The 25,204-nt window shown below is 44.4% G+C and overlaps 2 protein-coding genes across 2 annotated transcripts in view; both read left to right on the top strand.

Annotated features, from left to right (window-relative positions):
* Positions 1-1,896: 1,896 nt before the first annotated feature.
* On the top strand, positions 1,897-15,690 carry LOC139472427 (peroxisomal membrane protein 2-like). The gene is made up of 5 exons (XM_071254905.1): positions 1,897-2,093; positions 11,787-11,894; positions 13,168-13,330; positions 14,965-15,084; positions 15,607-15,690. Exons 1-5 carry the CDS (start codon positions 1,990-1,992, stop codon positions 15,688-15,690), a joined length of 579 nt encoding a protein of 192 aa, XP_071111006.1. The 5' UTR covers positions 1,897-1,989.
* Positions 15,691-22,368: 6,678 nt separating this feature from the next.
* The window catches only part of LOC139472426 (calpain-A-like), a 28,392-nt gene continuing 25,556 nt past the window's right edge, over positions 22,369-25,204 (top strand). Inside the window, exon 1 of the mRNA XM_071254904.1 lies at positions 22,369-22,632. Coding sequence (XP_071111005.1) covers positions 22,423-22,632 — 210 coding nt within the window. The 5' untranslated portion in view covers positions 22,369-22,422. The remainder of the gene's footprint in view (positions 22,633-25,204) is intronic.

The raw sequence follows: 25,204 nt of genomic DNA, 5'->3' as shown, positions 1-25,204 counted from the left end.
AGTGTGTAAGTACAGTGTGTATGTAAGTACAGTGTGTATGTAAGTACAGTGTGTATGTAAGTACAGTGTGTAAGTAAGTACAGTGTGTATGTAAGTACAGTGTGTAAGTAAGTACAGTGTGTAAGTAAGTACAGTGTGTAAGTACAGTGTGTAAGTACAGTGTGTAAGTACAGTGTGTAAGTAAGTACAGTGTGTAAGTACAGTGTGTATGTAAGTACAGTGTGTAAGTACAGTGTGTAAGTAAGTACAGTGTGTAAGTAAGTACAGTGTGTAAGTAAGTACAGTGTGTATGTAAGTACAGTGTGTATGTAAGTACAGTGTGTATGTATGTACAGTGTGTATGTAAGTACATTGTGTAAGTAAGTACAGTGTGTAAGTACAGTGTGTAAGTAAGTACAGTGTGTAAGTACAGTGTGTAAGTAAGTACAGTGTGTAAGTAAGTACAGTGTGTAAGTAAGTACAGTGTGTAAGTACAGTGTGTAAGTACAGTGTGTATGTAAGTACAGTGTGTAAGTAAGTACAGTGTGTAAGTACAGTGTGTAAGTAAGTACAGTGTGTAAGTAAGTACAGTGTGTAAGTAAGTACAGTGTGTATGTAAGTACAGTGTGTAAGTAAGTACAGTGTGTAAGTAAGTACAGTGTGTAAGTACAGTGTGTAAGTACAGTGTGTAAGTAAGTACAGTGTGTATGTAAGTACAGTGTGTATGTAAGTACAGTGTGTAAGTAAGTACAGTGTGTATGTAAGTACAGTGTGTATGTAAGTACAGTGTGTATGTAAGTACAGTGTGTAAGTAAGTACAGTGTGTAAGTAAGTACAGTGTGTAAGTAAGTACAGTGTGTATGTAAGTACAGTGTGTAAGTACAGTGTGTAAGTAAGTACAGTGTGTAAGTAAGTACAGTGTGTAAGTAAGTATAGTGTGTAAGTACAGTGTGTATGTAAGTACAGTGTGTAAGTAAGTACAGTGTGTAAGTAAGTACAGTGTGTAAGCAAAGTGTGTATGTACAGTGTGTATTACAGTGTGTAAGTACAGTGTGTAAGCAATGTGTGTAGGTACAGTGTGTAAGTGCAGTGTGTAAGTGCAGTGTGTAAGTACAGTGTGTAAGTACAGTGTGTATGTAGTGTGTAAGTACAGTGTGTAAAGTACAGTGTGTAAGTACAGTGTGTAAGTAAGTACAGTGTGTAAGTAAGTACAGTGCGTAAGTACAGATTGTAAGTACAGTGTTAGTACAGTGTGTAAGTACAGTGTGTATGTACTTCAAGCTGTATTAGATATATTTGTGTCAGGGTCTGCATGACAGACTAGGCTATACACGAAAACTGTGGCATCAAACACACCACGTCCCTGTTAATACGTACTGGTTGACATTAAATGTTGAAGGGAAAACTTTGAATTCTATATACCGTATACAATTATTTCTAACAAATTAAAACCCATAGGGAATTTATTTTCTTTTGACATCTTTGTGAAGATCATTCACAGAACCCTTCAGGATGAGGACCAATGCGTGTGGCTGTATACAAGTGCATGTCGCGCTGTACGTGTTGTTGCTAGGCTGCGACGTCAATTTTCTCTGTTCTAAAATTACACGCAGTGTGTGCAAACAGACAATAAGATCTAACAAACCACAAATGTTTAAACGAAAAGAAACATTATTTTTTTCTGTGTATATTTGCTGGCGAGGTGGACTATTCGGATATTATATATGGATTAAAATTTCATTTATTGGTGTTTGTTGCTGACTTAAACGTACCCAGGTGGTACCGCAATGATGAATGGGCAATATATCTATCCTTCCACCTCGATTCGAGTCGATTGTTAGTAAAATCAGTAGTACGAGAAATAGCATGACAGGCAAGTCTCGAGAGGGTACTTGTGATTTCACGAGATTCAATATGTCAGCCCCCAGGAGTGTGTAAACAAACGAGTTCAAAGTTCCACCAACCGGCATCTGTGCTAGTTGAAACTGTTTGTACACATTGACAGTCAGAATGAGCTTAAGCAAAAGCAAGGAAGACAATCCTGTTGAAAAGGCATTGAAGGCATATTTGAAACTATTGCAGGAAAAGCCTATTTTAACGAAGGCTTGCACAAGGCGAGTACTGTATGGGACCGGACTTTGGATCTGGGGAGCTTATCAGCAGATACTATGACATTTATCACATATTTTCCTCTGTTTTCTCTCACCAATGCGTGTTTTTTTTCAGTTGGGTGAACAAGAATTATACTCAACATGACATGTACAACTGATAGCTCAACATGACATGTTCAATTGATATGTGGAAGTAAATATTCCACTGAAAGCCTTAAAAAGTTCTATGTATCTGACACTGAAAGTTAACATTTGAGTTATTTGCAAATATGAAACGTGGAATTCATGGTACAAACACAATTATAGAGAAATCTGATAAATTTTCAAATTTATGAAGACTTAAATAATGAATCACCAGGTCATCTCTCTGAATTGTTGCTATTATCATAATGTGCTGATGAAGCATGCACATCCCTCACCAGGGACCAGTCATTGCAGGATATAGCAACAGTTACTATACCATACAGAGTAAGTGTGGAAGAATGTTGTGTTGGATATAACTTGGAATCAATTCCTAAATAATTAATGATCAATCATCACATTGATCAGTGATCAAATAAAAACAAATTGATTTTTTAATCCGCAAACATTCAAACATATGAGTCAGAAGGAATGGGTGCATTGTCAGAAAGAAATGGGAACATGAGTGATTTGTAGTGTAACCATAGAGTTTCAGATAATTTATGTCATTAAACAATATATCATGTGACTTACCACACCCGACCCGAGTTACCCTTCTAGCTCTAGTATCAGGTAGTCCTGTGGGTACCCGGGTCCTACTCAGGACCCACCCGACTCGAGTTACCCATTCCAGCCCTAGTATCAGGTAGTCCAGTAGGTACCCAGGTCCTACTCAGTACCCACCCGACCTGTGTTACCCGTTCTAACCCTAGTATCAGGTAGTCCTGTGGGTACCCGGGTCCTACTCAGGACCCACCCGACCCGGGTAACCCGTTCTAGCCCTAGTTGGGATTCCAGGTTAGAAAATGTCCCTAGCAAGGTATGTTGATCGTAAGAGGCGAGTACATGGACCAGGTATGCCGTGAGGCTCTGTGACTTGGCTGGTTGCATGTCATTGTACCCAAACAATATTATCAATTGCCTGGTCCAGACTTGATTATTTAAAGGCTGCCATATCCTATAGCTGAAATCCATCACAACATTGATCAGTGATCATCTAAAATTGATTTACTTTTTTAATCTGCAAACTACTATCTTCAAGCTGAAGTTGTATCCTTGTGGAGTTTCTCTATATCATCATGGTCATGGTACACGTCACTCTATCTGGGTACATTGAACTGTCTGGGTACATTGAACTCTGGGTACATTTCACTCTATCTGGGTACATTGCACTATATCTGGGTACATTTATTCTGTCTGGTTACATTTCACTATATCTGGGTACATTGCACTATATCTGGGTACATTTCACTAAATCTGGGTACATTTAACTCTGTCTGGGTACAACTCTGGGTTGATCTCTCCATCTGGGTACATTGCTCTATATCTGGGTACATTTCACTATATCTGGGTACATTGCTCTATATCTGGGTATATTGCTCTATATCTGGGTACATTTCACTATATCTGGGTACATTTCACTATATCTGGGTACATTGCTCTATATCTGGGTATATTGCTCTATATCTGGGTACATTTCACTATATCTGGGTACATTGCACTATATCTGGGTACATTGCTCTATATCTGGGTACATTTCACTATATCTGGGTACATTTCACTATATCTGGGTACATTTCACTATATCTGGGTACAATGCACTATATCTGGGTACATTGCACTATATCTGGGTACATTTGACTATACCTGGGTACATTTAACTCTGTCTTGGTACATTTCACTGTATCTGGGTACATCGCACTATATCTGGGTACATTTCACTGTATCAGGGTACATTTCACTATATCTAGTTACATTTAACTCTGGGTTGATCTCTCTATCTGGATACATTGCTATATATCTGGGTACATTTCACTATATCTTGGTACATTGCACTATATCTGGGTACATTTAACTCTGTCTGGGTACATTTCACTCTGTCTCGGGCACATTTCACTATATCTGGGTACATTTCACTATATCTGGGTACATTGCTCTATATCTGGGTACATTTCACTATATTTGGGTACATTGCACTATAACTGGGTACATTTCACTATATCTGGGTACATTTCACTATATCTGGGTACATTGCTCTATATCTGGGTACATTTCACTCTGTCTGGGTACATTTCACTCTTTGGGTATCTGGGTACATTTCACTAAATTTGGGTGAGGTTTTCGGGAGGTTTTTGATAAACATTTTGAAGCTTAGATTGCCAGCACTCAAGTTCTATTGCATTTCACTTAAACAGTCCTCCATGTGTTTCCAACTATTGAGTAATGGTGGCAGCTGTTTCCAGTGATTAGATACTTGTTGATTCCAATTGATTCACTTTCAGAATACGTTAAACATGCTGTGGCTGTTGCCTTTGTTCACCCTGTAGAGAAAAGATGGACTTGTTTCCCCCAGCTGTCAGTGTGTAGGTGTGGACTTCAGTACATGAATACACCAAGAGTACACCACAAGTACACCACAGATACACCATGAATACAGTACATGAATACACCAAGAGTACACCACAAGTACACCACAGATACACCATGAATACATTACATGAATACACCAAGAGTACACCACAAGTACACCACAGATACACCATGAATACAGTACATGAATACACCAAGAGTACACCACGAGTACACCACAGATACACCATGAATACATTACATAAATACACCAAGAGTACACCACGAGTACACCACAGATACACCATGAATACATTACTGACAATCCTTTTCATTGTGATTATTTTTTGTAATAAGGTTGCTATGTTCTGAAAAAGTAATGTTTAAACTTGTGTGTAATACGACAGTGGTTTTGAGACTCGGGCTTGAACGGGTATCACGGGTACTCAGGGTGGGTGAGTATTGAGTAGGACAATATATCACGTGATATATTGTTTAATGACAATTATTATCTAGAACTGTATAACAACTTTTTTAATACTGTAAAGGCGACGTTTTGGTATAGATCCTTGCTTGACAACAGTGTAAGGATCCTTGCTTGACAACGGTATACGGATCTGTACCGAAACATCTCCTCTACAGTAAATAAAGAAGTTATTATCCATAATTTGACCTCTTGAGACCTACATGGGGTACCCGGGTAGGGTCGGGTAACAGGGGGCGGGTACCCAGGTAGGGTAGGGTAACAGGGAGGTGGGTACCCGGGTAGGGTCGGGTAACAGGGAGGTGGGTACCCGGGTAGGGTAGGGTAACAGGGGGCTGGTACCTGGGTAGGGTAGGGTAGGGTAACAGGGAGGTGGGTACCCGCGTAGGGTAGTGTAACAGGGAGCGGGTACCTGGGTAGGGTAGTGTAACAGGGAGCGGGTACCTGGGTAGGGTAGTGTAACAGGGAGCGGGTACCTGGGTAGGGTAGGGTAACAGGGAGGTGGGTACCCGGGTAGGGTAGTGTAACAGGGAGGTGGGTACCTGGGTAGGGTCGGGTAACAGGGAGGTGGGTACCCGGGTAGGGTAGGGTAACAGGGGGCTGGTACCTGGGTAGGGTAGGGTAACAGGGAGGTGGGTACCCGGGTAGGGTCGGGTAACAGGGAGGTGGGTACCCGGGTAGGGTCGGGTAACAGGGAGGTGGGTACCTGGGTAGGGTAGGGTAACAGGGAGGTGGGTACCCGGGTAGGGTAGGGTAACAGGGAGGTGGGTACCCGCGTAGGGTCGGGTAACAGGGAGGTGGGTACCCGGGTAGGGTCGGGTAACAGGGAGGTGGGTACCTGGGTATGGTAGGGTAACAGGGAGGTGGGTACCCGCGTAGGGTCGGGTAACAGGGAGGTGGGTACCCGGGTAGGGTCGGGTAACAGGGAGCGGGTACCTGGGTAGGGTAGGGTAACAGGGAGGTGGGTACCCGGGTAGGGTAGGGTAATAGGGAGGTGGGTACCCGGGGAGGGTCGGGTAATAGTGAGGTGGGTACCCGGGTAGGGTCGGGTAACAGGGAGCGGGTACCTGGGTAGGGTAGTGTAACAGGGAGCGGGTACCTGGGTAGGGTAGTGTAACAGGGAGCGGGTACCTGGGTAGGGTAGGGTAACAGGGAGCGGGTACCCGCGTAGGGTCGGGTAACAGGGGGCTGGTACCTGGGTAGGGTAGGGTAACAGGGAGCGGGTACCTGGGTAGGGTAGGGTAACAGGGAGGTGGGTACCCGGGTAGGGTAGGGTAATAGGGAGGTGGGTACCCGGGTAGGGTAGGGTAATAGGGAGGTGGGTACCCGGGTAGGGTCGGGTAACAGGGAGGTGGGTACCCAGGTAGGGTCGGGTAACAGGGAGGTGGGTACCCGGGTAGGGTCGGGTAACAGGGAGGTGGGTACCCGGGTAGGGTAGGGTAACAGGGAGGTGGGTACCCGCGTAGGGTCGGGTAACAGGGAGCGGGTACCTGGGTAGGGTCGGGTAACAGGGAGCGGGTACCTGGGTAGGGTAGGGTAACAGGGAGCGGGTACCTGGGTAGGGTAGGGTAACAGGGAGCGGGTACCTGGGTAGGGTAGGGTAACAGGGAGGTGGGTACCCGCGTAGGGTAGGGTAATAGGGAGGTGGGTACCCGGGTAGGGTAGGGTAACAGACAGCTGGGTACCCAGGTAGGGTCGGGTAATAGGGAGGTGGGTACCCGGGTAGGGTCGGGTAATAGACAGCTGGGTACCCGGGTAGGGTCGGGTAACAGGGAGGTGGGTTACCTGGGTAGGGTAGGGTAATAGTGAGGTGGGTACCCGGGTCGGGTAATAGGGAGGTGGGTACCCGGGTAGGGTCGGGTAATAGGGAGGTGGGTACCCGTGTAGGGTCGGGTAACAGGGGATGGGTACCTGGGTAGGGTAGGGTAATAGGGAGGTGGGTACCCGGGTAGTAAATTTGGGCTCGTCACAGTCCTATATGAGACAGTGGCCATTTTTTTGTCTGGTGGGGATAGTACACTGGGTGTTGGATACTTCAAACCGTGGGCCCTGCTTGTCCAGAGCGTGAGAAACTGACACAAGGTCTCCGTGTAGTTACTGAGGTCATGACCTTTAAGAGTTTTAGATGCTTGTGTGTCTGTTCCGGAGTATCCCCACTGAACTGTATCCAGTGGAGGAAGTGTGGTATGGCTTCAAGACAAACAAGCTGGTTTTGCTAATGTTTGCAGTTTTTATTGATTCAAGCAAATATTCAAATTGGATTAATGCGGACATTTCAATAATTTACAAAGTAAAATTTTCTCTCACAAAGGTTGTGATGATATTTTATTAGTATGCAAATTATGTCGTCATTAGACTGAATCATGTTAGCATTGTGAAGTTACAACAATCTGCCCTTTAACCAAAGTAGTATTTACCTTGGAAGAAACAGGTGTAACAGCTGCCTGGAGCGATGCTGTGTTTAGCTGGAGGTTTCCAGTGATGTAGATGTAAGGTTCCCAGCAGTAGGAGGGAGGGGTGGGGGGGTTTGGGGGGGGGGGGGGAGTTCAATGGCAATGTTATGAAAAGTTCCCGGAGCCCTTGGCCATTACCCCCGCTTGCTTAGATAATGTATTTCATGAGGATGTTTATTATTTGAAGCCTGTTGTATCTTGTGTTTTTAACTTGTTATTTAGTTCTGCACTCAGCAATATTCCAGCTGTATTGTAGCATTTTGTAATTGAATCTGGACCAGACAAGCCAGTGATTGACATCATGTGTATCAATCTATGATACAATTTCTATCAACCAAGTCACTGAGCATTACTTAGAAGATGACAGATGACAAAGTAGACACAGTTTATGGATAACAACTTCTTTATTTACTGTAAAGGCGACGTCTCATTATGGATCCCTACACCGTTGTCAAGCAAGGCTTTGCAGTAGATAAAGTTGTTATCCATTAACTGTGTCTACTTTGTGTTCATTGATGTTGAGGCTTATACCAGTGGGGTGAGTGATCTGACAGAACCGCTGAGGCAGGTGAGTGATCTGACAGAACCGCTGAGGCAGGTGAGTGATCTGACAGAACCACTGAGGCAGGTGAGGTGAGTGATCTGATGGAACCACTGAGGCAGGTGAGTGATCTGACAGAACCACTGAGGCAGGTGAGTGATCTGACAGAACCACTGAGGCAGGTGAGTGATCTGACAGAACCACTGAGGCAGGTGAGTGATCTGACAGAACCACTGAGGCAGGTGAGGTGAGTGATCTGACGGAACCACTGAGGCAGGTGAGGTGAGTGATCTGACGGAACCACTGAGGCAGGTGAGTGATCTGACAGAACCACTGAGGCAGGTGAGTGATCTGACAGAACCACTGAGGCAGGTGAGTGATCTGACAGAACCACTGAGGCAGGTGAGTGATCTGACAGAACCACTGAGGCAGGTGAGTGATCTGACGGAGCCGCTGAGGCAGGTGAGTGATCTGACGGAAGCGCTGAGGCAGGTGAGTGATCTGACAGAACCGCTGAGGCAGGTGAGTGATCTGACAGAACCACTGAGGCAGGTGAGGTGAGTGATCTGATGGAACCACTGAGGCAGGTGAGTGATCTGACAGAACCACTGAGGCAGGTGAGTGATCTGACAGAACCACTGAGGCAGGTGAGTGATCTGACAGAACCACTGAGGCAGGTGAGTGATCTGACAGAACCACTGAGGCAGGTGAGGTGAGTGATCTGACGGAACCACTGAGGCAGGTGAGGTGAGTGATCTGACGGAACCACTGAGGCAGGTGAGTGATCTGACAGAACCACTGAGGCAGGTGAGTGATCTGACAGAACCACTGAGGCAGGTGAGTGATCTGACAGAACCACTGAGGCAGGTGAGTGATCTGACAGAACCACTGAGGCAGGTGAGGTGAGTGATCTGACGGAACCACTGAGGCAGGTGAGGTGAGTGATCTGACGGAACCACTGAGGCAGGTGAGGTGAGTGATCTGACGGAACCAATGAGGCAGGTGAGTGATCTGACGGAACCACTGAGGCAGGTGAGTGATCTGACGGAACCACTGAGGCAGGTGAGGTGAGTGATCTGACGGAACCACTGAGGCAGGTGAGGTGAGTGATCTGACAGAACCACTGAGGCAGGTGAGTGATCTGACGGAACCACTGAGGCAGGTGAGGTGAGTGATCTGATGGAACCACTGAGGCAGGTGAGTGATCTGACGGAACCACTGAGGCAGGTGAGGTGAGTGATCTGACAGAACCACTGAGGCAGGTGAGTGATCTGACGGAACCACTGAGGCAGGTGAGGTGAGTGATCTGATGGAACCACTGAGGCAGGTGAGTGATCTGACGGAACCACTGAGGCAGGTGAGTGATCTGACGGAACCGCTGAGGCAGGTGAGGTGAGTGATCTGACGGAACCACTGAGGCAGGTGAGTGATCTGACGGAACCACTGAGGCAGGTGAGTGATCTGACGGAAGCGCTGAGGCAGGTGAGGTGAGTGATCTGACGGAATCACTGAGGCAGGTGAGTGATCTGACGGAACCACTGAGGCAGGTGAGGTGAGTGATCTGACAGAACCACTGAGGCAGGTGAGTGATCTGACGGAACCACTGAGGCAGGTGAGGTGAGTGATCTGATGGAACCACTGAGGCAGGTGAGTGATCTGACGGAACCGCTGAGGCAGGTGAGTGATCTGACGGAACCGCTGAGGCAGGTGAGGTGAGTGATCTGACGGAACCACTGAGGCAGGTGAGTGATCTGACGGAACCACTGAGGCAGGTGAGTGATCTGACGGAAGCGCTGAGGCAGGTGAGGTGAGTGATCTGACGGAACCACTGAGGCAGGTGAGGTGAGTGATCTGACGGAACCACTGAGGCAGGTGAGGTGAGTGATCTGACAGAACCACTGAGGCAGGTGAGTGATCTGACGGAACTACTGAGGCAGGTGAGGTGAGTGATCTGATGGAACCACTGAGGCAGGTGAGTGATCTGACGGAACCACTGAGGCAGGTGAGGTGAGTGATCTGATAGAACCACTGAGGCAGGTGAGTGATCTGACGGAACCACTGAGGCAGGTGAGGTGAGTGATCTGATGGAACCACTGAGGCAGGTGAGTGATCTGACGGAACCACTGAGGCAGGTGAGGTGAGTGATCTGACGGAACCGCTGAGGCAGGTGAGGTGAGTGATCTGATGGAACCACTGAGGCAGGTGAGTGATCTGACGGAACCACTGAGGCAGGTGAGTGATCTGACGGAAGCGCTGAGGCAGGTGAGGTGAGTGATCTGACGGAACCACTGAGGCAGGTGAGTGATCTGACGGAACCACTGAGGCAGGTGAGGTGAGTGATCTGACAGAACCACTGAGGCAGGTGAGTGATCTGACGGAACCACTGAGGCAGGTGAGGTGAGTGATCTGATGGAACCACTGAGGCAGGTGAGTGATCTGACGGAACCGCTGAGGCAGGTGAGGTGAGTGATCTGACGGAACCACTGAGGCAGGTGAGTGATCTGACGGAAGCGCTGAGGCAGGTGAGTGATCTGACGGAACCACTGAGGCAGGTGAGTGATCTGACGGAACCGCTGAGGCAGGTGAGGTGAGTGATCTGACGGAACCACTGAGGCAGGTGAGTGATCTGACGGAAGCGCTGAGGCAGGTGAGTGATCTGACGGAACCACTGAGGCAGGTGAGTGATCTGACGGAAGCGCTGAGGCAGGTGAGTGATCTGACGGAAGCGCTGAGGCATGTGAGTGATCTGACGGAAGCGCTGAGGCAGGTGAGGTGAGTGATCTGACGGAACCACTGAGGCAGGTGAGTGATCTGACGGAAGCGCTGAGGCAGGTGAGTGATCTGACGGAACCACTGAGGCAGGTGAGGTGAGTGATCTGATGGAACCACTGAGGCAGGTGAGTGATCTGACGGAACCACTGAGGCAGGTGAGTGATCTGACGGAAGCGCTGAGGCAGGTGAGTGATCTGACGGAAGCGCTGAGGCAGGTGAGTGATCTGACGGAACCACTGAGGCAGGTGAGTGATCTGACGGAAGCGCTGAGGCATGTGAGTGATCTGACGGAAGCGCTGAGGCAGGTGAGGTGAGTGATCTGACGGAAGCGCTGAGGCAGGTGAGGTGAGTGATCTGACGGAAGCGCTGAGGCAGGTGAGTGATCTGACGGAACCACTGAGGCAGGTGAGGTGAGTGATCTGATGGAACCACTGAGGCAGGTGAGTGATCTGACGGAACCACTGAGGCAGGTGAGTGATCTGACGGAAGCGCTGAGGCAGGTGAGTGATCTGACGGAAGCGCTGAGGCAGGTGAGTGATCTGACAGAACCGCTGAGGCAGGTGATGTGAGTGATCTGACGGAAGAGCTGAGGCAGGTGAGTGATCTGACGGAAGCGCTGAGGCAGGTGAGTGATCTGACGGAACCGCTGAGGCAGGTGAGTGATCTGACGGAACCACTGAGGCAGTCGAGGTGAGTGATCTGTCGGAACCACTGAGGCAGGTGAGTGATCTAACGGAACCGCTGAGGCAGGTGAGGTGAGTGATCTGACGGAACCACTGAGGCAGGTGAGTGATCTGACGGAACCACTGAGGCAGGTGAGGTGAGTGATCTGACGGAAGCGCTGAGGCAGGTGAGGTGAGTGATCTGACAGAACCGCTGAAGCAGGTGAGGTGTGTAACCAGCTGGTGTTGTTTCAGTGCTGTAGTGTCGTCCCTCGGCAACATCGTATCCCAGCTGATTGTCCCGAACCCGCAGACCAAGGGCAGGATAGCATGGAGGAGCACCCTCGCATACGCTACTTTCGGGTGAGAATTGTTGACCTTTGACATCCTCCAGGCCTCATGCATGTACGCTACTTTATTGTGGACCTTGAGGCCTTGACCCTTGCCAAGTTTGGACTAGAGTAATACAAGTTTAGTCAGTAGTAATACAAGTTTAGTCAATAGTAATACAATTAGAGTCAATAGTCTTTCAATTTTAGTCAATATTAATACAAGTTTAGTCAGTAGTAATACAAGTAAAGTCAGTAGTAAAACGAGTAGTCAATAGTAATACAAGTTTAGTCAGTAGTAAAACAAGTATAGTCAATAGTTATACAAGTTTAGTCAGTAGTAATACAAATTTAGTCAATAGTAATACAATTAGAGTCAATAGTCTTGCAATTTTAGTCAATATTAATACAAGTTTAGTCAATAGTAATACAAGTTTAGTCAGTAGTTAAACAAGTATAGTCAATAGTAAAACAAGTATAGTCAAAGGTAATACAAGTATAGTCCATTGTCTTGTAATTTTAGTCAATAGTAATACAAGTTTAGTCAATAGTAATACAAGTTTAGTCAATAGTAATACAAGTTCAGGCAATAGTAATAGAAGTTTAGACAGTAGTAATACAAGTAGAGTCAATAGTAATACAAGTTTAGGCAATAGTAATACAAGTTTAGGCAATAGTAATACAAGTTTAGGCAATAGTAATACAAGTAGAGTCAATAGTAATACAAGTTTAGGCAGTAGTAATACAAGTAGAGTCAATAGTAATACAAGTTTAGGCAATAGTAATACAAGTTTAGGCAGTAGTAATACAAGTTTAGGCAATAGTAATACACGTTTAGTCAGTAGTAATACAAGTTTAGGCAATAGTAATACAAGTTTAGGCAATAGTAATAGAAGTAGAGTCAATAGTAATACAAGTTTAGGCAGTAGTAATACAAGTAGAGTCAATAGTAATACAAGTTTAGGCAATAGTAATACAAGTTTAGTAAAAAGTAATACAAGTATAGTCAATTGTCTTGCAATTTTAGTCAACAGTAATACAAGTAGAGTCAATAGTCTTGCATTTTTAGTCAACAGTAATACAAGTTTAGTCATTAGTAATACAATTTCAGTCAATAGTAATGCAAGTTCCGTCAACAGTAATATAAGTATAGTCATTAGTAATACAATTTCAGTCAATAGTAATGCAAGTTTAGCCAATAGTAATACAAAAGCTTGTGGCAGTGCTGTCTTGTGGCCTTAGTCACATCGTAACCATGGAAGCAACATGTTAGCGTTGTGACGCCCCACCGAGTAGGTTTGTTGCAGGTTCTGTGTGAGCGGGCCAGTCTTCCACTACTTCTACGTCAACCTTGAGAAGTTCTTCCCTAAAGGCAGTCCCAACGCAGCTCTCAAGAAAGTCTTGTTTGATCGCTTGATCTTCACACCTCCCTTCATCTTCCTCTTCCTCTATGTGGTGTCGGTGCTGGAGGTGAGTGTCAGGGAGGGGGAGGAGGAGGAGGAAGTTGCTGTGCCTCCATCGTGGGGAGCCTGGGTTAGAACAGGTCCCCAGCAACCTGTGCTGGTGGTAGGAGGTGACATAATGGATCGGGTTGGCACAAGTGTCCTTGTCCCCTGACGATGACATTCAATGTTTACCTGAGTTAGTCAATACCCCTAAGTATTGTAATTTGGGACTACAGGCAGCATGTGGGGGTGAGGGGATTGCTTGGTTTTTTTATTAAAAAATAAAATTGTCCCAAAAAAGTCTTTACAAAAAATAATTATGCCTCAGACTGTTGAAGAAAAAGAATTTGTCTGCCACCAAACATATATGGTTGCAATCCAAAATATCTGGTTTTGCAGCTGTAACTGACAAAATATCTAGACTCCAGATAAAATCCTAGAATATCTAATGATCAGTCGCTCACTTAATAGCCCTGATGATAACGCAGAACTCCCAAATCACAGAACTGCTGAATCAACAAGTATTACGGTTGACATGTTTCTGACACGGTCTCCGACTGTGGTACACTTGCGGCGACAGGACCTGTTGTCACGTCTCCAGTTTACTTGGTTCTTGGCCTACAAGTATACATCAAGGAGAACTTGTGCGTCACCTGTCTGAGACGTAACATATTCCACAAGATGATGTTGAATAGTCACATCTACTGTACATCCCCTGTGAACTCTATATGTTCTACTTGAAAGGATCCATGAAGATCAGGGTTGGAATAGGTCTTCAGCAACCCATGCTTGTCGTAGAAGGCGACTATGCTTGTCGTAAGAGGCGACTAACGGGATCAGGTGGTCAGGATCGCTGACTTGGTTGATGCATGTCATCATATCCCAATTGGGTGGATCGATGCTGACAATGTCAATCACTGCATTGTTTGGTCCAGACAGACTGTCGTCATATAGCTGGAATATTGCTGTGTGTGGCTTTAAACAACAAACAAACAAACAAATTGAAAGACGAAAGATAAATCTGATAGAAAAGTTGAAGGATAAGCCATTTTCTACGCTGACTTCATCTACTGTATAAACTTTGTGTGTATTAATTGACAGACAAAGGACAGACCTGACAGAAAGGAGTGATACCCTAACCCTTACCCTAACGCTGCCATCTGGGACAAGCCATTGACTCTGACTTGATCTACTCTTGTTCTTGTTGTCAAAACATATTGACCCATTGATCTTTATACATGTATCCTAAATACCAGAAATTTACCGGTAGCCTTTTTTTAAAATCTGGAATTTTGGAATGATCCCTTCATTAATTAGGTGTGATGGGCATGTACATGTAGTGGCAATCAATAGCTGGTCTGCATTTTGGGGGTGAACCTTGCTGGCAATGACCAGTGGTCAGTGTACACACAGACCTTGACTGAACATCTCATGCCCCTTAGAGGTACAGGCAGATAACTCTTCCAGGAAAACTTAGGTCCATTTTATTTGGAAAGTATGATTTTTTGTACATTTTGAAAATATGTCAGTATTTGTTCTTTAATTTTCGATCGTTGGTAAAGCTTGCAAAAGCAAAAGCTTGTTTAAATGTAAATTGTTGATATAATTTTCAGCGAGATCAATTTGGTAGTTGAGTGTATGTTTTTGTGATCTGGCCAGGGTCAAGGGCATGCTGCCTCCATGCATAGGATCCGAGAAACCTACTGGTACATCCTGAAGATGAACTGGAAAGTGTGGACCATCATCCAGTTCATCAACATCAAGTACATTCCCGTCAAGGTCAGGGTCACATGTTACCTTTTTTACATTAATTCACTCGAAAAAGGTAATCCATTATTCCTGGTCAGGGCTGTGACATTAATTCACTCAGTACAGGTAATCCATTATTCCTGGTCAGGGCTGTGACATTAATTGACTCAGTTCAGGTAGTCCGTTATTCCTGGTCATATATTCTTGATGGGGAGTTCTATTCTTCTTGGCCTGTGAAGATCTAAGATAGAATAGGTCTTCAGCAACCCATGCTTGCCGTAAAAGGTGACTACGCTTGTCGTAAGAGGCGACTAACGGTGTTGGGTGATCAGGCTTGCTGACTTGGTTGGATGCATGTTATTGTATGCCAATTGCGTTCATCTATGCTTATGATGTGAATCACTGGATTGTCTGATTCGGACACGATTATTTACAGACCATCGTCATATAGCAGGAGTATTGCTGAGTGTTACATTAAACAACAAGCAAACAAAAACAAAGAGTAATCTGTTATTCCTGGAGGGAATTCTATTCTTCTTCCTCTTCTTACAGTACCGTGTTCTGTTCGGTAATGCCGTGTCTCTCATCTGGTCCGTCTTCATCTCCTACAAGCGAAGGTCGATGATCTCCAGCTGATAATGTGACCTCCCACAGATCATGTGACCTTCAAACAGATCATGTGACCTTCAACAGATCATGTGACCAACAGTGGACAAAGAGATGGCATTTTATTTATGGCAAAGAGATGGGCCTCACAAGATGTAGCAACCAGTTATTCAGACACTGATGCATGTAATAGTTATACATTGTGTTAATTACTCTAATATCAACATTGTGCCTATATCGATGGAGTATCACAATATGATACAGTGATGCAGGATAATATGTTTGTGTACCTTGTGGAAATAATTTTTCAACAATACAAGCCAGTCAGGCTAGCCAGTTTTAGATTTTAAGCAGCCATTTTACCCCTACCAAAAACATGGAAAATCTGGGAGAGGAGACTTAAAATCTATTTCAAGTTTCAACCAAGTCAGAGTATAAATTGAAGGTGATATGTCCCGAAATACAAATGAGGGTGTGAAAGTGTCGCCATGGGAACAAGAACCAGGAAGGGGAGCAATGAGATCAATCTTTGCAAAATGTATTGTTGGTGGAATTGATAGGGAAGGGGGGAGGGGGATGGGTGGGGGGGGTTAGTGATGGGCTAGGGTGTGTTTGTGTTTAAGGATAGGGGGTTTTAGAGGGGGTGGGGGGGAGGGGAAGTTGATATATGATGACATTTTATTCAAATCAGATTTTAGTGTTGTTCCTCAGTATATATGCAGAAAATATTTGTATATCAATTTACTTGTACATGTAATTGGTTGGTTTAAAATGTATGTCCACAGTGAGCACGCCCTTGTTTCCAGTTATACCTCCACCAATGAAACACATTCAGGTCAATTCTTAAAACTGAATTATACCACTTATATCTCCTGGAAAGACCTACCACTTATATCTCCTGGAAAGACCTACCACTTATATCTCCTGGAAAGATCTACCACTTATATCTCCTGGAAAGACCTACCACTTATATCTCCTGGAAAGACCTACCACTTATATCTCCTGGAAAGACCTACCACTTATATCTCCTGGAAAGACCTACCACTTATATCTCCTGGAAAGATCTACCACTTATATCTCCTGGAAAGGCCTACCACTTATATCTCCTGGAAAGATCTACCACTTATATCTCCTGGAAAGACCTACCACTTATATCTCCTGGAAAGATCTACCACTTATATCTCCTGGAAAGACCTACCACTTATATCTCCTGGAAAGACCTACCACTTATATCTCCTGGAAAGACCTACCACTTATATCTCCTGGAAAGATCTACCACTTATATCTCCTGGAAAGACCTACCACTTATATCTCCTGGAAAGATCTACCACTTATATCTCCTGGAAAGACCTACCATTTATATCTCCTGGAAAGATCTAACATTTAATTCAATCTGACCCTAAAATATTTGTCAAATTTGATTATTATTTTTTTCAAATTTCAGTCTTTTAATTTGTCTCATTTCAGTTTTATAAGTTTTGTAAAGAATCTTTGTGAGTATGTCCCCCGATATGCAGGTAGAACCACATTGTCTCACACCTGAACATGGCGGACAGAGGCGCCCACTTTCGTCTACAGTTCATTGGGTCCACAGTGTTATCAAAACAAAGTTATGCACCAAGTTGTTCTCCAGTATTATGGTGTTTGGACAAGTCCATTATCAAATAAGGGGTGGGATTAACTGAATGTAGTCTTTACCATGATTACTGCAGTCGAACTGACTCTACATGAATTGATAGTGGCCGATAGACGACGGCACCAGGCAGACATGTTTGAGAGTTACTGTCTGAGAACCACGTTGTTGTAATAACTGTTGACAGGTTCAGCCTTGAGATGTGTATATGTATGTAACAGATAGGATTAATGATATTGCTCAATTACATATTGGTGTCAAACTACTTTACAGTAACCATGGTAAGAAAAGTGTTGTTGAAGAGAGTCCAGTATTGTGCTGTGAGTTTCCACGGAAACAGGAGTTGCTTCTCGTGTTTTGTTTTAATATTAACTGAAGACCGGATCTGCCGGCACAAATAAACAGAGATACTTCAAGGAATGTGCTGACATACTGTGCTTCTCTTTCATTTCTTTCAGCTACATTACGGTTTACAACTGAAGGAAACATGGAGGGATGATCTAGCCACTGTACACCATTGTACCTTGTACCAGTTAGTGTTACACCATTGTACCGTGTACCAGTCAGTGTTACACCATTGTACCTTGTACCAGTCAGTGTTACGCCATTGTACCGTGTACCAGTCAGTGTTACAATTACACCATTGTACCTTGTACAAGTCAGTGTTACAATTACACCATTGTACCGTGTACCAGTCAGTGTTACAATTACACCATTGTACCTTGTACATGCCAGTGTTACAATTACACCATTGTACCTTGTACCAGTCAGTGTTACAATTACACCATTGTACCTTGTACCAGTCAGTGTTACAATTACACCATTGTACCTTGTACCAGTCAGTGTTACAATTACACCATTGTACCTTGTACCAGTCAGTGTTACAATTACACCATTGTACCTTGTACAAGTCAGTGTTACAATTACACCATTGTACCTTGTACAAGTCAGTGTTACAATTACACCATTGTACCTTGTACAAGTCAGTGTTACAATTACACCATTGTACCGTGTACCAGTCAGTGTTACAATTACACCATTGTACCGTGTACCAGTCAGTGTTACAATTACACCATTGTACCTTGTACAAGTCAGTGTTACAATTACACCATTGTACCTTGTACAAGTCAGTGTTACAATTACACCATTGTACCGTGTACCAGTCAGTGTTACAATTACACCATTGTACCTTGTACATGCCAGTGTTACAATTACACCATTGTACAAGTCAGTGTTACAATTACACCATTGTACCTTGTACAAGTCAGTGTTACAATTACACCATTGTACCTTGTACAAGTCAGTGTTACAATTACACCATTGTACCGTGTACCAGTCAGTGTTACAATTACACCATTGTACCTTGTACATGCCAGTGTTACAATTACACCATTGTACCTTGTACCAGTCAGTGTTACAATTACACCATTGTACCTTGTACAAGTCAGTGTTACAATTACACCATTGATTTTTTACATGTCACTGTTTTGGTCAGTATAGCAGGAAAGCAATACAAGCTTGTTTCCAACATGTCCAATGTACTGACTGGGTTCCTGATAAGTATGTCAGTCATATCAGCGTGCCAGTCTCACGTTCCAAGTGATGAAGGTCTTTGCAGTTTATGAAATTGGTAAAATCTAGAAACATAATCAAGGCAAATCCTGGGATTCAAGCTCCAACTCCAACCCATCTGATTCTGACAGGCACAGGGCACCGACTACGTCATCTGTAACACTAACACGTACAACAGTGTCATCTGTAACCCTGACATGTACAACAGTGTCATCTGTAACCCTGACATGTACAACGGTGTCATCTGTAACCCTGACATGTACAACGGTGTCATCTGTAACCCTGAAATGTACAACTAGGTCATCTGTAACCCTGACATGTACAACGGTGTCATCTGTAACCCTGACATGTACAACGGTGTCATCTGTAACCCTGACATGTACAACGGTGTCATCTGTAACCCTGAAATGTACAACTAGGTCATCTGTAACCCTGACATGTACAACGGTGTCATCTGTAACCCTGACATGTACAACTAGGTCATCTGTAACCCTGACATGTACAACGGTGTCATCTGTAACCCTGACATGTACAACGAGGTCATCTGTAACCCTGAAATGTACAACGGTGTCATCTGTAACCCTGACATGTACAACGGTGTCATCTGTAACCCTGACATGTACAACGGTGTCATCTGTAACCCTGACATGTACAACGAGGTCATCTGTAACCCTGACATGTACAACGGTGTCATCTGTAACCCTGACATGTACAACGGTGTCATCTGTAACCCTGACATGTACAACGGTGTCATCTGTAACCCTGACATGTACAACGAGGTCATCTGTAACCCTGACATGTACAACGAGGTCATCTGTAACCCTGACATGTACAACGAGGTCATCTGTAACCCTGAAATGTACAACGGTGTCATCTGTAACCCTGACATGTACAACGAGGTCATCTGTAACCCTGACATGTACAACGAGGTCATCTGTAACCCTGACATGTACAACGAGGTCATCTGTAACCCTGAAATGTACAACGGTGTCATCTGTAACCCTGACATGTACAACGGTGTCATCTGTAACCCTGAAATGTACAACGGTGTCATCTGTAACCCTGACATGTACAACGGTGTCATCTGTAACCCTGAAATGTACAACGGTGTCATCTGTAACCCTGACATGTAACCCAAACTCGTCCCTGGTGTTGCCCAGCCCGTCCCTGGTGTTGCCCAGCCCGTCCCTGGTGTTTCCCAGCCCGTCCCTGGTGTTGCCCAGCCCGTCCCTGGTGTTGCCCAGCCCGTCCCTGGTGTTGCCCAGCCCGTCCCTGTGGTTGCCCAACCCACCCCTGGTGTTGCACAACCCGTCCCTGGTGTTGCCCAGCCCACCCCAATCTGTGCCACCTATGGTAAAGCGGTTAGGGTCACACCCTTCACAGGACGCTTTGCTTTCAAGCTGCATAGACCCGGTTCGTAAGGGAAGATGTTTAAATTCCCATTCCTTTTACTGTAGAGAATTCTCTCTTGATGACAGGAGCAGGTTGGAATGTATTTCGAAGTGCAATTATTGTGATGAGACGATCTTGTCCAGATGGCATTTTGAGGGTCTCCCGGGTCTCATGGTAACCCATCCCTCTTGACGGTACTTGAAAATACGCTTTTTGATTTGCCAAACATTCGGGCAAGTTGGGATACAGACGCCCCCTTCTCCATCGTAGCCACAATATACCATGTGTCTCTTCAGTGAGATGCTGCCGTCAGGGGGGCATTTTTAGCGTTTGCTTTGCTCAATTTCATTTGTGATTGCGAGTTCCCCAACAGACGCACACACTTTCGCTTTTGTGTGCACGTGCATCACGTGCAGTGCATGCATGATGTGAAATTAGATGTGATTAGATGTTGTGTTCAGATGCAGCGCCACGGTATTGTGAATGTACTCATCAACGATAGCTACATTCATTTGTTTGTTTGTTGTTTAACGCCGCACTCTGCAATATTCCATCTATATGACAGCGGTGTGTAAATAATCGAGTCTGGACCAGATAGTGATTGAAATCATGAGCATCGATCCACATAATTGGGATACGATGACATGCTTCAATCAAGTCACCAAGCCTGACCACCCAACACCGTTAGTCGCCTCTTACGACAAGCATAGTCGCCATTTACGGCAAGCATGGGTTGCTGAAGACCTATTCTACCTCGGATCTTTACGGCAAGCATGGGTTGCTGAAGATCTGTTCTATCCTGGATCTTCACGGGTCTCAAATAATTAGTTCCCTTATTTTTTGTCCGTTGTACGAGTATATAAGCTATGTCGTCCACATTCCCCTAGAATGGCCGAACTGGCCGAATTCGCTATGTAAATGGTTCTCTTGAAATATTTCTCGTCTATACCTTACCTAAAATGTCTATGTTTAACACCCTCAGATTTCTGCTGCATATATTAATGGAAGTACCATGTCGTCAAAACGTTGTCATGCCATTGTAATATGTGGGCCTCTGCAACTGTAGTGTAGTTTGTAGATTAATAGACATACTTTTTCTGATTGACTTCAAAGAACTCTTGTCAAGACCTGTTTCGGAGTAAAGTACAATCCTTAATATGTATAGCATGACACGGTGTGTATTTGAAGTCCTCTGTAATAATTCCAGGGAGTTCGCCTTTACTGGGGGCGGTCGGGTAGCCCAGTTGTTAAAGCGTTCGCTCGTCACGCTGAAGACCCGGGCTCGATTCCCGACATGGGTACAATGTGTGAAGCCCATTACTGGTGCCCACTAAGTAAGTTAACTCTCTTGCCTCAGGAAGATGGCGGCGCTGGGAAGCGTTCATGTCTGCATATAAAACGAGAAAGGTGTGTGGCTGCCCATACATCACTGACGGGTACCCGTGCAACACGTGAACAAATCTGTCACACCAATGTCTCCTCGTACACATAGCTTAAGCTTTGAATGTATATCACGTATAACTGTTCAAATATTTCCGTGAATGAATCTACCACAAATGAGAAAGTCCCATAGAATCTTAAGCCTTTGAAACGTCGATAAAGAAACAGTAAAATCTCTCTTCATAGTTTTGGAAATACAACTTTGGCCTAAGTAACTTTGGCCAGGTACTTTACTTTTATCGTTTTGCTTGTATGTGTAAAATTAATATTATCAACACGCTTTGCAGTGTCAGAAATTGGCACTAGTCCTGTAGTCCTTTACAAACTGTCCAGTAGTTAAGATATCATAAGGACTAGTAGACATTTGCCTTTTAAAAGGGTTTTGCTATGTGTTATCATTATAAGGACTAGTGGACTATAACTTTTAGTTTCTACTGCTGCTTTGGCAAGTGAAAAACAGCCATGAGAAGAGACGTATGTACGTGTCATCAGCGACACTGCATGATAACCGTGCGACACCTTCTTGTCAGTGTGTGGAAAATGGAACGCACCCGTACAATGAGCCAATAGCAGTGCTCGTCACTTCTGGCTTTGGTGTTTTGGAGACGACCCGTTGTCGAGTGTAAACAACCGCATGTGCGAGATATAATCCCTGCACTTCCGTGCTTGTAGATAATCGCGGCCATTATTTTGAAAACATTATCGTCCAGCGATGGACAAAAACTATGGGCTGCACAAATAGTAGATCGTCAAGTCAACAAGACTTTCAAGATGTCAACCCAACGAGTTATTCACAGAAAGGAGAAACGTCGATGGTCAAAGACAGACCGACAACACACGGGAAAGGGTCGGGTGTTAAACGGAAACAGTCACATCATACCAATGGAAATATTGTGGCAAACAGACAGGAAGACACGAATACAAACAGACATATAGTAATGTTTTTGCTCTCTATTAGACCTGGGACGATACACGAATTGTGTGATTCGATATGTATCAATATACCTTGCTCACGATCCGATACGTGTATGTGCTCTTATCTGTAGTTCGTTAGTCATCTTTTTCATAGACAGGGTGGTCAAATACCTGGCACACTGACGATTTACAGTTGGCATTGTCAAGTATGGCTCAATGGATGAAAATATTTACTTTTTCACTGCTATTTATCACTACTAATTAGTGTTCCGTGTGATAGGCATTAAAGAAAACATTTAAGGTATGAATCACTATTTGTTACTTAGCGTACGACTGTAATTGATACCTGTATCGGTAAGTAAAATATTTAAGGTATGAATCACTATTTGTTACTTAGCGTACGACTGTAATTGATACCTGTATCGGTAAGTAAAATATTTAAGGTATGAATCACTATTTTTTACTTAGCGTACGACTTTAATTGATACCTGTATCGGTAAGTAAAATATTTAAGGTATGAATCACTATTTGTTACTTAGCGTACGACTGTAATTGATACCTGTATCGGTAAGTAAAATATTTAAGGTATGAATCACTATTTGTTACTTAGCGTACGACTGTAATTGATACCTGTATCGGTAAGTAAAATATTGCGATCCACCAATGCATCAATGTATCGTCCCACCACTACAGCCTGTATATATAATAGTGTGTTCCCAGGAGGAAATACATGTTTCAGATGCTGAATGGCATTGTTCACTGATCTCGATCATTGACATGTTCTGTTGACTTTCACTTTGTGTGAGTTCATTGGAATATGAAGCTTTATAGAGTGGGGGTCAAACTGTATGAAAGTCAGAGTTTGCGACAACGTTCATACACTTCACCGTCACTAAGATGAATCACACTCCAATGAACTCACAAAAACAAAGTCAATTCTTATAACTTTCATCACTACCTCAAAAAATGTTTACACAATTTTATTTAGTACATGTTTTACTGTATGTATACATAATGCCAATGTGGTATGGCAGGCAGGCTGTAATGTAATGTAATATCCTAGTGTGGTATGGCAGGCAGGCTGGCTGTAATGTAATGTAATATCCTAGTGTGGTATGGCAGGCTGGCTGTAATGTAATGTAATATCCTAGTGTGGTATGGCAGGCAGGCTGGCTGTAATGTAATGTAATATCCTAGTGTGGTATGGCAGGCAGGCTGGCTGTAATGTAATGTAATATCCTAGTGTGGTATGGCAGGCAGGCTGGCTGTAATGTAATGTAATATCCTAGTGTGGTATGGCAGGCAGGCTGGCTGTAATGTAATGTAATATCCTAGTGTGGTATGGCAGGCTGGCTGTAATGTAATGTAATATCCTAGTGTGGTATGGCAGGCAGGCTGGCTGTAATGTAATGTAATGTAATATCCTAGTGTGGTATGGCAGGCAGGCTGGCTGGCTGTAATGTAATATCCTAGTGTGGTATGGCAGGCAGGCTGGCTGTAATGTAATGTAATATCCTAGTGTGGTATGGCAGGCAGGCTGTAATGTAATATCCTAGTGTGGTATGGCAGGCAGGCTGGCTGTTATGTAATATCCTAGTGTGGTATGGCAGGCTGGCTGTAATGTAATGTAATATCCTAGTGTGGTATGACAGGCAGGCTGGCTGTAATGTAATGTAATATCCTAGTGTGGTATAGCAGGCAGGCTGCCTGGCTGTAATGTAATATCCTAGTGTGGTATGGGAGGCAGGCAGGCTGTAATGTAATATCCTAGTGTGGTATGGCAGGCAGGCTGTAATGTAATGTAATATCCTAGTGTGGTATGGCAGGCAGGCTGGCTGTAATGTAATATCCTAGTGTGGTATGGCATGCTGGCTGTAATGTAATATCCTAGTGTGGTATGGCAGGCTGGCTGTAATGTAATATCCTAGTGTGGTATGGCAGGCTGGCTGTAATGTAATATCCTAGTGTGGTATGGCAGGCAGGCAGGCTGTAATGTAATATCCTAGTGTGGTATGGCAGGGTGCCTGGCTGTAATGTAATATCCTAGTGTGGTATGGCAGGCTGGCTGTAATGTAATATCCTAGTGTGGTATGGCAGGCTGGCTGTAATGTAATATCCTAGTGTGGTATGGCAGGATGGCTGGCTGTAATGTAATATCCTAGTGTGGTATGGCAGGCTGCCTGGCTGTAATGTAATATCCTAGTGTGGTATGGCAGGCTGGCTGTAATGTAATATCCTAGTGTGGTATGGCAGGCTGCCTGGCTGTAATGTGATATCCTAGTGTGGTATGGCAGGCTGGCTGTAATGTAATATCCTAGTGTGGTATGGCAGGCTGGCTGTAATGTAATATCCTAGTGTGGTATGGCAGGCAGGCAGGCTGTAATGTAATATCCTAGTGTGGTATGGCAGGGTGCCTGGCTGTAATGTAATATCCTAGTGTGGTATGGCAGGCTGGCTGTAATGTAATATCCTAGTGTGGTATGGCAGGCTGGCTGTAATGTAATATCCTAGTGTGGTATGGCAGGATGGCTGGCTGTAATGTAATATCCTAGTGTGGTATGGCAGGATGGCTGTAATGTAATATCCTAGTGT

Source organism: Haliotis cracherodii, unplaced genomic scaffold (genome assembly GCF_022045235.1).
Source record: "Haliotis cracherodii isolate W230 unplaced genomic scaffold, xgHalCrac1.p SCAF_24, whole genome shotgun sequence".
Classification (NCBI taxonomy): domain Eukaryota; kingdom Metazoa; phylum Mollusca; class Gastropoda; order Lepetellida; family Haliotidae; genus Haliotis; species Haliotis cracherodii.
The sequence above is the reverse complement of the archived record's forward strand: the minus strand, read 5'-3'. Positions and strand labels throughout refer to the sequence as shown.